Below are 12,503 nucleotides of genomic sequence, written 5' to 3'. Positions count from 1 at the left end.
TTGCCCAAAGTTTTACCCATATTTCCTGTAGAAACATAACATGTGCCCCTTTTTTGTCACTCGACACACACAAACACTCATATATCCATACACGTCGTACAAATGCATCTAGTGTGTGTGACTACGGCGCGCCGAAAGTTGCACCGAGAGTCGCGCAGAGTGTTTTTGGTAAAGGTTTAGTGACATAATTTTGTCTTGAATTTGAAGCCTTACCTACGCTATTCCAAATTTGGTGATTTTTTTATGGCTTTTGGTGATTTTTTACAAGGCTTTTGGTGATTTTGCTCAGTTTGGACCTGGCAACGCTGCCTGGGGTAGAAGTCAAGCAAGTAAAAGGAACGGTAAGTCGAACGATATGTCCTGTAACGTTAGTGCTCTCAGACTGGAAATACTAAGCGCTGCACAAATGAAATATATAAATCACCGATGCAAATGTAGCCATTGTGAAATTATTGACTAAAATGCAGGGTAATTTAAATGGGGTCTAACTTTAGGCAGCTAGCCGAAGTATTTGACCGAGATAGCTAGCTGTATTAATCAGAATTTAAATTTTACTGTTGTTGCATCTCCTTAACTTAGAACTTTGAGGCTTGATAATGATAAATTTAAATTTACAAGTAGAATCTATGAATTGTTGACCCCTATAGCACTATATTTAAAGGGTGTGTACGGCTACAGGTATAGGTATCTGGTTGAGGTGAGGATTTCTAGCTTTTAACGTTTTGCGAGATATTCAGAAACCACTCTATGACTTATGAGATGTCAAAGAGCATGCAATTCTAAGACTTAAGAGGTATCAAAAGTTTATTTGATGAAAATCGGTTTTGAAATGACCGAGATATCCAGAAACAAGGCGAAACAAAGATAAAGGCGTGGCCTGTCGCCTTTAAGTTTTATTATTATCACTTTTTTGGATATCTCAGCCATTTGAAAACCGATTTTCATCAAATAAACGTTGAATCCTTCTTAAAATTACATGCTCTTTCATATTTCGTAAAAAGGTTTCTCATTATCTCACTTAGGAATGTTAAAAACATGAATCCCCACCTCAACCAGTACTGTACAGTCCCTTTAACAGTTTAACCAGTCTATTCAACTCCACTTCGCGTCATTGAATAGATATTTGAAGGGTTAAACTTGCACGCTCATGTAGACTAGTATTCGGTCTCTCAGAATCATCACATTGAATATTTGTAGACTCTATCTCATTAACCGCACCAGCAACCCCAACACGTAGTCGTACTGGTTAAGCGCCCCACGCCGGGGTTACGCAGGGACCCTAACCCCGGGGCGCTCCTTGTACACTACGCTACGCGTTGGGGCTGGTCGCAGTTACAGCGACCCCCAACCCCAAACATGTACTGTCCTTGTTACAGCGCCCTGGGACTACCGGTACTAGTAATAATGGTAGGTGTCCAACACATCGACACTTCACTGTAATACATTGAAACCGACACCCCTCCACAAAGTAAGTCTAAGGCTCTGGTATGCATTGCGCGTAAAAAGAATTAATATTCCCGCATGAGACTACGTACTACTCACATTCACACAGCAACTTTCTATTCTTCACTGGAGATTTGAATAGATACTCTTTGTCAATATAATTACTGATCAAGATCAAAATAAACAACAGCAAAGCAATTATATCACAGATTATGAATGCACATAGGAAAAGCATCACACGTGTACATGCACTTCACACATATTGCCAATAGAGAGATGGGGTGTCGGTTTCAAAATTACTGCGCAATTGAGTGCATCAAAATAACACCCACACGTTCGAAGCAGTTATCTGAAAGCGTGTACCTCAAATCGCATTTTTAATGCACGCTACGCCTCGTGAATTTTAAGACTCGAAAGAGTATTATCTTTACATGTGAGTAAAATTTCAGGCAAATTGTGGGATATTTTAAGTTTCTATTGATAGAAAAATGTTAAAATGTCAATGTAGACACCCAACCATACTTTCTAACCTGTTACAGCCCAAATTGACAAACAATATTTCATAGGATACATGTACATGAAGAAAAAAATTATGATTCCAAAATGAAATATCATCATTGAAGTCTAGATCTATGCCTATGTTGCAAAATTTGCTTAAAGCGAACTCAGTTATAAAAAAATTGTCATCTGAGTGCCATTGTCATTGATTAAAGACAAACAAAAGAAATGTGCTCTGTTAGTTTTACACTTGTATAAAATATGGAATGGGGATAGGCGAGCACTTCACATTTTAGCAGTCAGTTCCCTCTCCAACACACCTTTTCCAAGGAACATGTCAATTACATCATTTTCCTTTCGGAATCACAAACTTCCAGAAAAAGGAACCTTTTTTTATTGCCTGAATCAGGAACCTTTGAAACAAAATTTGTGAATTTTGGATTAGCAAACTTTCAGACCTATTTCATTTGGGAAAATTATAAACTCTGGAATAATGAATCTTGGGAACATCAAACTCTTTGAATAACAAACCTTCGGAATAAAGAACTTGTGGAATATGTAAACGAACTATGTAAATCCTAAAGCATAATTTTTTTTTGTACATAACATTTTCAAACTGAACATGAAAGTACAAACAACCTATAGCTCTCTTTCAAAAGATATATACAAAATTAATTAGATCAATAGCATTGCATTTAAGAGTGCTTTTGAGTGTATGATGAGTATTCAATAAAACATAAGTGTGGTTAGCTGCTTTTCATCATAATGCATATACACTGCATTTGCTCGGTAAAGTAAAAATATACATTGTATTTATAAAAAAAGAAAGCTGCTGGTCCTGAGGGCTTTGTTTTAATGGGAGTGCTTTACTCATATCTTTTGTAAGTGGCTTTCTACAAAGATGAGACAAGGACGACACGAAGTAGTAACCTTGACTGGAGTACACTATCGATGTGGTTGTTTTAAAGTTTTCCATTCACAGTTTTCACCATAGTCTGCAATACGATCTATTGATTCTATGCATTCCAGCATACAGCATACTACGTAGATGAAATATTGAAAGATATGGGATAGAATATAGAACTGAGGCCTGAACTAATTTTGTCAAAGTTAGTGCGTTAAACGTCCTTTTGTCCCTTCAAGTTCAATGACAGTGGAACCCTGCAGAGAAATTTACGTTGCTTGAAGGAAGATGAAATGATTGATGAAAATCTTTTTTTTTTAAAGATATTATGAACTTCCACTGACAAAGTTATGAAGTTCAAAGTTACAGTAGAAATTAAGAGCTCATGTATGTGCAAACTTATGAATGCATGTTGTCCTACATCTTACAAAATGAGGTGGGGTATTATTGAATTGTATGTGATTGTAACAGATATCTTTCAGAGTCTCATATGTCAATTTTCTTGTATGAGATCAAACTTGCTGATGGAATGTATTCCCTCTTTTAGCAGAACCACTGTTTGCATACATACATTGTATCTAGATCAGACAGATGCAGAAAATCAGAAGGATGAAAACAAATATTAATGTAACAATGTAGTAGTAATGTAGTAATGGGGGGGGGGGGGCTGCACCCCCCCCCCACACACACACACACACACTCACACACACTTTTGGCTCGTAAAAATAAAATAAAACTAGAGAGGGGCCGTCAAAGGCGGCAGACCCACGCCTAAGTACAAAGTCGGGGTAAACATAATGTGCATTCGGTCATCTACCAGAATTCGGCCACTTAATTGCCAGTGTGCTTTATCACCAGCCAGTGAGTTCTACCAAAGATCGTACACTGAAGTGTACGATCTTTGGTTCTACAGTCACATCACACGCAAATCACATCATTACACATACGGTATTAACACTCATACAGGAAAGTCCTCAAGTCTCAGGCTCCAAAAATCCATCGAAAATCCCAAATTCCACAGTCAAAAGTGCAGAATCGGAACTTTTCCAAGCGCGCGCGAATTAAGTCCAGTTTTAAGAGTATTGTCTACGCGACGGGTCGCGGAAAAAGCGCTAAAAATCGAGAAATACGCCGTTTTCTTGCGGGATATTTTGATTATAGCAAGCCGAGAGTGTGATGATATCAAAGGTCGTATGAGTGTACGATCTTTGATGGTACGATTGTATCCACAAAAGCGCAAAAGAAAAACAAAATTTACGTACCCCCTAGGCAATTACCCCTATGATTAGTGTCTACGGGAATTATTCAATGCAAGGGTTGAATGCAAATGTCTACTGCACCAGTATTCGGCCACCAACGAGCGCCGCAACGTCCCCGATGCAATTTTGCACCAACAGTGTAGAGCGCGATGCATTTTCAGCGGCCTTGCACACGCATTGACATTGAGCACGCATATCGTGCAGTGTGACTGCGACCGAGCAAATGCTCCTCCAACGAAAAAAAACAATCAATGTTAATTTGAAAAATCATCAAAATACGGGCCAGTTTGTGATGACGGAGAACGAACTTTCATAAATCTAGAAGGACATAGTCCCTCAAATAGGCCTAAACGTAAATTTCGGAATTCTTACGAACATTTGAGCAGCGAAGTCGGATCGTTTGGGAGTTTATGTTTTCGTATGGTAGCGGAAAATCGCAAAGTGAGAAACGGGAAATTTTCGGAGTGGTCACTATACCATGGGGTCAAAACTTCAAGGTCACACAGAATTTGCAAGGGTCAACCGATTATCACCAAAATCTAATCGATTCTTTCCTGCCATTATCCAAACATCCCCATAACATTTCGTGCAAATCCGTTTACCCGTTCTCTTGTTATCTTGTACACAAACAAACAAACAAACAAACAAAAAAAAACAAACAAACAAACAAAGAAACAAACATACGGAACCCTTTACATAACCCCCTGCCGATTTTCATCGGCGTGGGTAAAAAGAAAAACAAAATTTACGTACCCCCTGGGCAATTACCCCCCTACGGCAATTATTCAATGCAAGGGTTGAATGCAAATATCTACTGCACCAGTATTCGGTCACCAACGAGCGCCGCAACGTCCGCGATGCAATTTTGCGCCAACAGGGTAGAGCGCGATGCATTTTCACCGGCCTTGAACACGCATTGACAATGAGTGCGCATATCGTGCAGTGTGACTGGGACCGAGCAAAATTATTTCATGATTGAGGAGTGCTCCTCCAACAAACAAACAAAAAAAGAATCAATGTTAATTTGAAAAATCACCAAATACGGGACAGTTTGTGACGACGGAGAGCGAACCCCGAACTTTCATAAATCAAGAAGGACATAGTTCCTCAAATAAACGTAAATTTCGAAATTCTTACGAATGGTGTTGAGCAGCGAAGTTCGATCGTCTTACGAACAGAGTTGCATGCAGCGAAGTCGGATCGTTTGGGAGATACGCTTTTGTATATGGCGCGCCGATCGACCAACAACACTGTTTATCGACGATAAACACTTTATCGAGCGATAAACTCTGTTTATCAAGATGAAGCTCTGTTTATCACACCTTTATCAACTGATAAACTGAATTTTTCTCGATAAACACCATTTATCGGCGGTCGATAAACAGTGTTTATCACAAAAAACTCTGTTTATCGGTCGATCGATAAACATAGTTTTTCCTCGATAAACACTGTTTATCACTTGGTCGATAAACATAGTTTTTCTCGATAAACACTGTTTATCACTTGATAAACAGTGTTTTTCGTTCGATAAACACTGTTTATCGCCGATAAACAGTGTTTTTTCAGTGTTTATCGCCGATAAACAGTGTTTTTCGGCGATGAACAGTTAATCGGCATTATTGATCAAATGGCGCGCCATATTTGTATGGTAGCGGAAAATCGCAAAGAAACGGAAAATGTTCGGAGTGGTCACTATACCATGGGGTCAAAACTTCAAGGTCACACAGAATTTGCAAGGGTCAACCGATTATCACCAAAATCTAATCGATTCTTTCCTGTCATTATCCAAACATTCCCTGAACATTTCGTGCAAATCCGTTTACCCGTTCTCTTGTTATCTTGTACACAAACAAACAAACAAACATACATACAAACAAACAAACAAACAAACAAAAAAACAAACAAACAAACAAACAAACATACGGAACCCTTTACATAACCCCCTGCCGATTACATCGGCGTGGGTAAAAATTAATAAATAAAAAATTTTGGGAAAAAAATCACAAGATTCCGCACTCAGATTCTTCCCGTCTAAGCAGGGTGGGGGGTCTTGACCTTGACACCCCCCCCCCCCCCAACTGAAAAACGTTCCGCGGCCCCTGTATAATACTGTATACTTTTTCTTTTTTTGTGTGAAAACATTTGTAATTCTGCCACAGGCTGCAATGAATGATTTGAGGAAATAAAGATACCATTAATAATAAAAATATGTATATGACATATGTGTCTTTCAGGAGAAATCAGTGGAAAATGTCAGAGGATTTCCAGTCTCAGGTTCCTGCCACACCTGTTCATGACGGTGGAAGGGTGCCCCCGGGGTGTCTGGTCAGCAACCGCAGGTGGAAAGGATCCCAATTTCACAAAGCTGCCCGAGGTAAATGATGTGGACACAGATACTGCATTCTGAACTGGATGTTCATCAAGATCTCACATTTTTCAGTGGAAACAGCCTTTTTAGGCCCTACTGCAGAGCCATTCCAAAGATAATGCAATATGTTTGGGGGGGGGGGGGGAGGGAATAACTACACACAGCCCTGTCGCTGTACAGGCGTCTGGTCGAGCTTGGGGGAAAATAGTCCTACAAGATAGGGAGTGTTTTGATTTTTCTCTGACCTGAATACAGTATTGACATTGTTGGAAAAAGAAGGATATGCCAAGTACCCAGATTTAAATAGATGTATACCAACAGTAAGTAGATAAATTATGAATTTATGTCCAAAGCCTAGGCCTTGTCCATCCTTTTCTTGAGTATGGTGTTGTAATTTGCGTCCAAGGTTTAAAATTGATGCTGAAAAGATTGAAAAGCTTCAGGAGAAGAGCAGCAAAACTAGTCCCAGATCTCAAGCAGTTACCTTAATAGGAAAGACACACCTGTAAGCCTTGGCATGTACTCCCTATACTACAGTAGGAAGAGAGGTGCTATGATTGAAGTATGATACAGTGCAAACAAACATAGTTGTAACAAACTTCTTGACACAACAAGGTAAAAATTTAGGTCCCAAAATTGTCATCTATATATGTTTGTATACTTTACTGTTTGGCTATAATGAAATCTTGATTTAACAAAAGGATACCACCAGTCCTGAGGACTTCATTATAATGCAAGTCACCTGTACAAGATAAGGAATTAACTGGTGAATGTTAACCCTCAAATCTACTTCAATTCAGCTGTGCATGAAATTACTAGAAGACATCACCAGAAGTTATTCAGACAAAGATCCAACACAGTTCTGGGAAGAAACACATTTCTGCCATGAACCAAGTTGATAAATGCTTTTCTTTGTATTTTAGTTGTACTGTAAAAGCTGTAATTTTCATGTACAGATATTTTTGTGAGTTAAGAGGTCACAGACATTTTCGTGAGATGTTGTTTTTACGATTTGACACTGAGACTATTGTAAGTGCACTTGTGCACTATTGTAAGTGCACTAGTGTGTGCTGTGTAATTTGTGGCCCAACATTTAATTGTGAAAATTTCAAAATTCAATCTTTGCAAAAATAACAGCCTTTACAGTACATGTGCTCTGAATCCCAAGGTACAGCTTATTATCATTTATAGGACGTTTTAACGGCGCATTAAAAACGCGTATTGCAGTCCGCTCAATTTTTACCGTTCAATATCAGAGCATATTGAACGAAACGCATAGGCCAACGTATTAATCCACCATAGGCTACTGTTGTTATTTGCCGTTCAAGATCACACCATATTCAATTCTGTCTCGTCTATTGCGCGAGCGCTTGCTGAATGCGCAGTCGCTTGCTACTAGTGCGCGTCAGTTTGTTACAATTCACAAGCACGCAAACATCTTGCTAGTTGTTTGTTTCATACGCAGTTTTAGGGGCTTCCCCTTTTCAGCGCTGGGATGTGACTGCTGAGTCAACTTCCAAGATGAGTAGAAGCAGGGTAATTTTGTGCAGTTTATGCTTGCTTTACTTGATTGTATAGATGATAATAATTATATTGGATGACCTTGATTCATGGAATACCAGTGAATATTGCACTCGTTAGGGTCAATATTGTACTCATTTTCGATTCGTGCAATATTGGCCCTAACTCGTGCAATATTCCCTGGTATGCCATTCATAGCCATCCAATATAATATAATTGTTATTTATCAGCATATGCAATGCTTTATAAATGTACATGTCATTGATGGCTTCCAAAGTCAATAGAACTACAATATCTGATTGCTCAGACTCTCTCTATTTCATTTCCTTCAACTACTGTGTTTATTATTCTACAATTTACCACCACTGCAGCACAAGTACAAGTTATATTTGAAGATGATCTCGGAGTAGCTGATTTCTACCCAACAAGTGAAATGGCGGTTGTCTACGTGTCTGAAAGTGACCTTGTTGCAGGAACAGCTTACCGACGGAAGCTGGCAAAGCTGAGGAAGGTGTGTGCTTGTGGACTGAATGAATGTTTTTGCATCTATCCAAAAATGCCACTTCTTTAGACAGAATAGAAAGTACAGTGCACTCCCATTATAATGAACATGGATATAACGAAATTCAGGTTACAACTAAATAAAAATTCAGGCCGTAGCATTATTGGCTCTATGTTTTATATTGTTGATTTGTTCGGTAATAACAACATCTCTATTTAATGAAAGAAAACTGCCGGTCCCGAGGACTTCGTTATAACTGGAGTCTTCTGTAATGGATTTATTGCTACAGCAGCATACAGCCGATATGATATAAGGTGACCTACTGTAAACGTAGATATTTTTGCGCATTTTATATTTTCCACTGAGCAGCTCAAAACACATTCATGGGTTCTTGAATTTGCGCTGTGCAAAAGAGTCAACCCATTAAGAATGTGCAGATAACCTTGTGAAGATATCTTTGTGGGATTTAGAATTTGCTCTAGCCAAAAGTAGTGCAAAATACTTGAGAATAAATGTACTGTGAAAATTTCCATGATGACAGCAGTGACTGTTGCATTTGTAACTTTCTCAGAATTTATCCTGTTATGAACAGTCTGGTTTTTTTTTTTTTTTTGGGGGGGGGGAGCTGAGGAGAAATGACAGTTACTTTCCCTTTAAAAGCATATCAATCAGAACAGGGAAAGCACTAATTTGTCTTGTCAATCATCTTAGGTGGAGAAACTGAAAGGAGTGGTGGTGGTTGAAAAAACCCCAATGACTGATCAGTACTACCTCGACCTGCAGAAGTTTGTTGTCCTTGAACTTGGAATGGTGATTCTTCCCATCTCGAACCAAACAGAGGCAGCAGGCCTCTTGGCTAGGATGGTGAGTTTGTTGTAACCAGTCTTCAATGCTGAGCTCAGTCTGAAAAGTGATAGCATTTCTGTACGTGTTACAATGGGCTTTTATGTGTTCACAGTCTTGACTACAACAAATCATCTGGGCATTGTCTCAGTGTCACTCAGCTCTCTGTCCCTTGAGAGGGCTTAAAAGATTAAAACATTCGAAACAAGGAAATGTTGCAAGTGGCATGTCTTATTGTGGTATGTACACTGTACTCTTGTTATAATGAACATGGTTATAACAAAATTCCCATTACAACAAAGTGTAAATTCAGTTCCCAAGTGTGTTGTACATGTATCATATTTGTATACTTTAATGTTTTGCTATGATGAAATTTTGATACAATAACAGAAAATTGCCAATCCTGATGACTTTGTTATAACAGGAGTCCCTGTAACGGGTTTCTGTCTTTATATGAATAACAAACTTCTAGATTACATGTACATATCTCTTTATAGCTAGATGACCTATGACACATTTTAAATGCTAACTATTTTCCCTTGATGACACACTTCTGCATTTCACAAATGTCAGACACGTGTTCGCATGTACAGCCAACCTTGCCTCAGTAGAATCTATATGGACTGGAGAAATACTGTAAAACATGATATATTCGCGGCATGAAATCTTCGCAAATTGGAGCCGTCGGCCTTTTTCGTGGCATGAAATTTTCGCAAATTGCCACTGGTGTTCAATGCATTTAGTGTAGACAAGAACTTTCGTGTGTATTTTAATTTCGCAAATCTTGGCGCTCGCGAAATTCGCGAAATTAAAATGCACGCGAGCATTCCTCGTTTTAAAGTAGCTTCCACTTACAAGAAAATTTGACTAATGAGGGATTACAATCAATAGAACATAAAGAGAAGAGGACTTGAAAAGACCTTCGACTTAAGCGATTATTTGACTTAGGTGATTATTCGACTTATGCGAGGTTGACTTAAGCAAGGTTGACTCTATGTTTATAATGTAAACACCGTGTAGACGCATGGAAGGTGGATCCAATCAATGGTGTCTGCTCACTTCCTCAGGTCCTGGACGAGCAAAAGCCTCACCCCAACCCATTCCTCAGGCGAAGGAAAACCCAGTCCATCGACAGCAGTCTCCTAGTGACCATGCAGACCATTCCCAAGCTGGGCGCGGTCAAGGCCAAACGTCTCCTGCAGAAGTTTGGCAGCATCAAGAATATAACCGAGGCCTCGGTGGAGGCAAGTGTTGTATATATGCCTGTAGAACCAAGGAGGAGGAAGCATTAGGAAAATTTCCCCTTTGCCATCCCTTTCTCCTTGTTGCCAATCTTATTCTTTTGATTCAGTGTGATATTGATTCTAACGTAGCTTTAACACTAAAAATAAAACTATGACAAGTGAAGAAACAGTTGATTTGATTGTGCAAGTTGAAATTCGTGGATATCAAGGGGGCACTTTGGCATAGTGGATAGGACTCCTGACTCCCAGTCGGAGGACTTGAGTTCGATTCCCGCCTGGTGTGTACGTCCTTGGACAAGATGTTTTTATTCACTACGTCCCTCTTGACCAAGGTGTATAAATGGGTACCTGGCAACGCCAGGGTAATAATGGCATGGCCCTCTGGTACTGAAGTGGCTACCCTGGATAAAGAGGACCTTATCATTATCATCATCATCATTATATCATGAAGCATGTATGAAAGTTATGTTTCAACAAGAATATTGCCTTTTTAGGCTGCATATTTATTGTGAAATTATTCATATTCAGTCTCCCTTGTCTAAGTTAAATTCAAAGAGATTGGAGAAACCCCTTTGATTTCCATGAATTTCAACTTGCACAATCAATCAACTTATGTTTAGATCCATCGTGAGTAGAATTTTTCTTTGACCTAATAATTTTTTCAACTTGTGCGAGGTTGAGATCATAGGCAGGGTCAATGAACTTCCGGGAGTTAGAAAAATATTAGATTCTTGTATGCGAATGGGTGAGACACATTTTGGCACTTGCCTTGTTCTGTGGTAGGGTATGCAGAATTGTTTCAAAGCGCATTGATCGGTTTGATTGGAAATGTTCTATAAAAAAAGAGTATGCTGTTATTGTTATTATTGTTATTGTTATTATTATTATTGATATTAGCGGCTCCTTTGTGCTGCGTAAGTCAAAATTTGCATTCGTCAGTCCTATATATGAAAAGTGTGTGTTAGTTTCATTGTTTCAGTAGAATGATAGCATACCTTAAAGCTTATTTTCCAGTTCCAATTGGTTCAAGTAGCACTGAGTTTAATGTAAGACAGGTAAATTGTACACAGTGGCAGGATGTAGAGACCTACCAGGGGGGTGTTTCTTAAAGCTGTTCGTAAAGTTACGAACAATTTAAGAACGACTGGTGATCAGTTCTAATGTGCTATACTTATCAGAATTTCAGTAATTCAGCACAAGAACTGATCACAAGTCGTGCGTAAGTCGTTCGTAACTTTAAGAACAGCTTGATGAAACAACCCCCAGGTATTCCTGTAGAGCTGATATTTTTTTTTTCTCTCTCTCTCTTATGGGGGGATAAGGGAAAGATAAAGTATGTTCATTGTCTTCAAATTGCATTGGATCTCATTGATCCTGATTCTAACCAACTTTGTCAGGACTCACTGTGAGAGCTAAGTAAAAGATGCATGGCTGCTCATTTCCAGAAGCAAACAGGACAAATATTTTGACATCTGACTTTCCGACATTCAAAGAGACGAAATATCAATCATAGTATTTCTCTGACTTCATATCAGTTCCACTGAGCTATTGCTTGTCAAATTTGTTCTGCGTCAATCATGTAATGATTACGTAACTTACAATCCTTTGTTCATCCAGGAACTTGCATCTGTAATTGGCACTGCAAACGCGAGGCACGTCAAGAACTTCCTGACAACCAAAGTGACATCAAAGAGATGATGTAACCCATTTTTTCATCCCGTGGAGACCATCGTGATGAAATCTTCTTTTGAGAGTTGAAAACTGATGCTGCACAGCGTGGACATCCCTTCTCTACAGTGCACTTTCACTGGGTTACAAGTCTTTTGCCACATGACATGGTAGCCGAGCTGCCAACATTGCTACCAGTACTTTTGTCGGATGATCTGTTTGAGATGGATGGGATGCAACCTGCTTCCAGTGC

At 39.1% G+C, this 12,503-nt stretch overlaps 1 protein-coding gene across 1 annotated transcript; it reads left to right on the top strand.

Annotated features, from left to right (window-relative positions):
• Positions 1-6,354: 6,354 nt before the first annotated feature.
• LOC139721399 (Fanconi anemia core complex-associated protein 24-like) lies at positions 6,355-12,280 on the top strand. Its single transcript, XM_071632715.1, has 5 exons — positions 6,355-6,478; positions 8,365-8,504; positions 9,207-9,359; positions 10,406-10,582; positions 12,200-12,280. The coding sequence occupies exons 1-5, from the start codon at positions 6,355-6,357 to the stop codon at positions 12,278-12,280; spliced, it is 675 nt and encodes a 224-aa protein (XP_071488816.1).
• Positions 12,281-12,503: the final 223 nt, after the last annotated feature.

Source organism: Diadema antillarum, unplaced genomic scaffold, assembly GCF_040938485.1.
Source record: "Diadema antillarum isolate AM-2024a unplaced genomic scaffold, OU_Dant_1.0 scf00000143, whole genome shotgun sequence".
Lineage (NCBI taxonomy): Eukaryota > Metazoa > Echinodermata > Echinoidea > Diadematoida > Diadematidae > Diadema > Diadema antillarum.
Note: the sequence above shows the minus strand (reverse complement) of the source record. Positions and strands in the feature narration are given on the sequence as shown.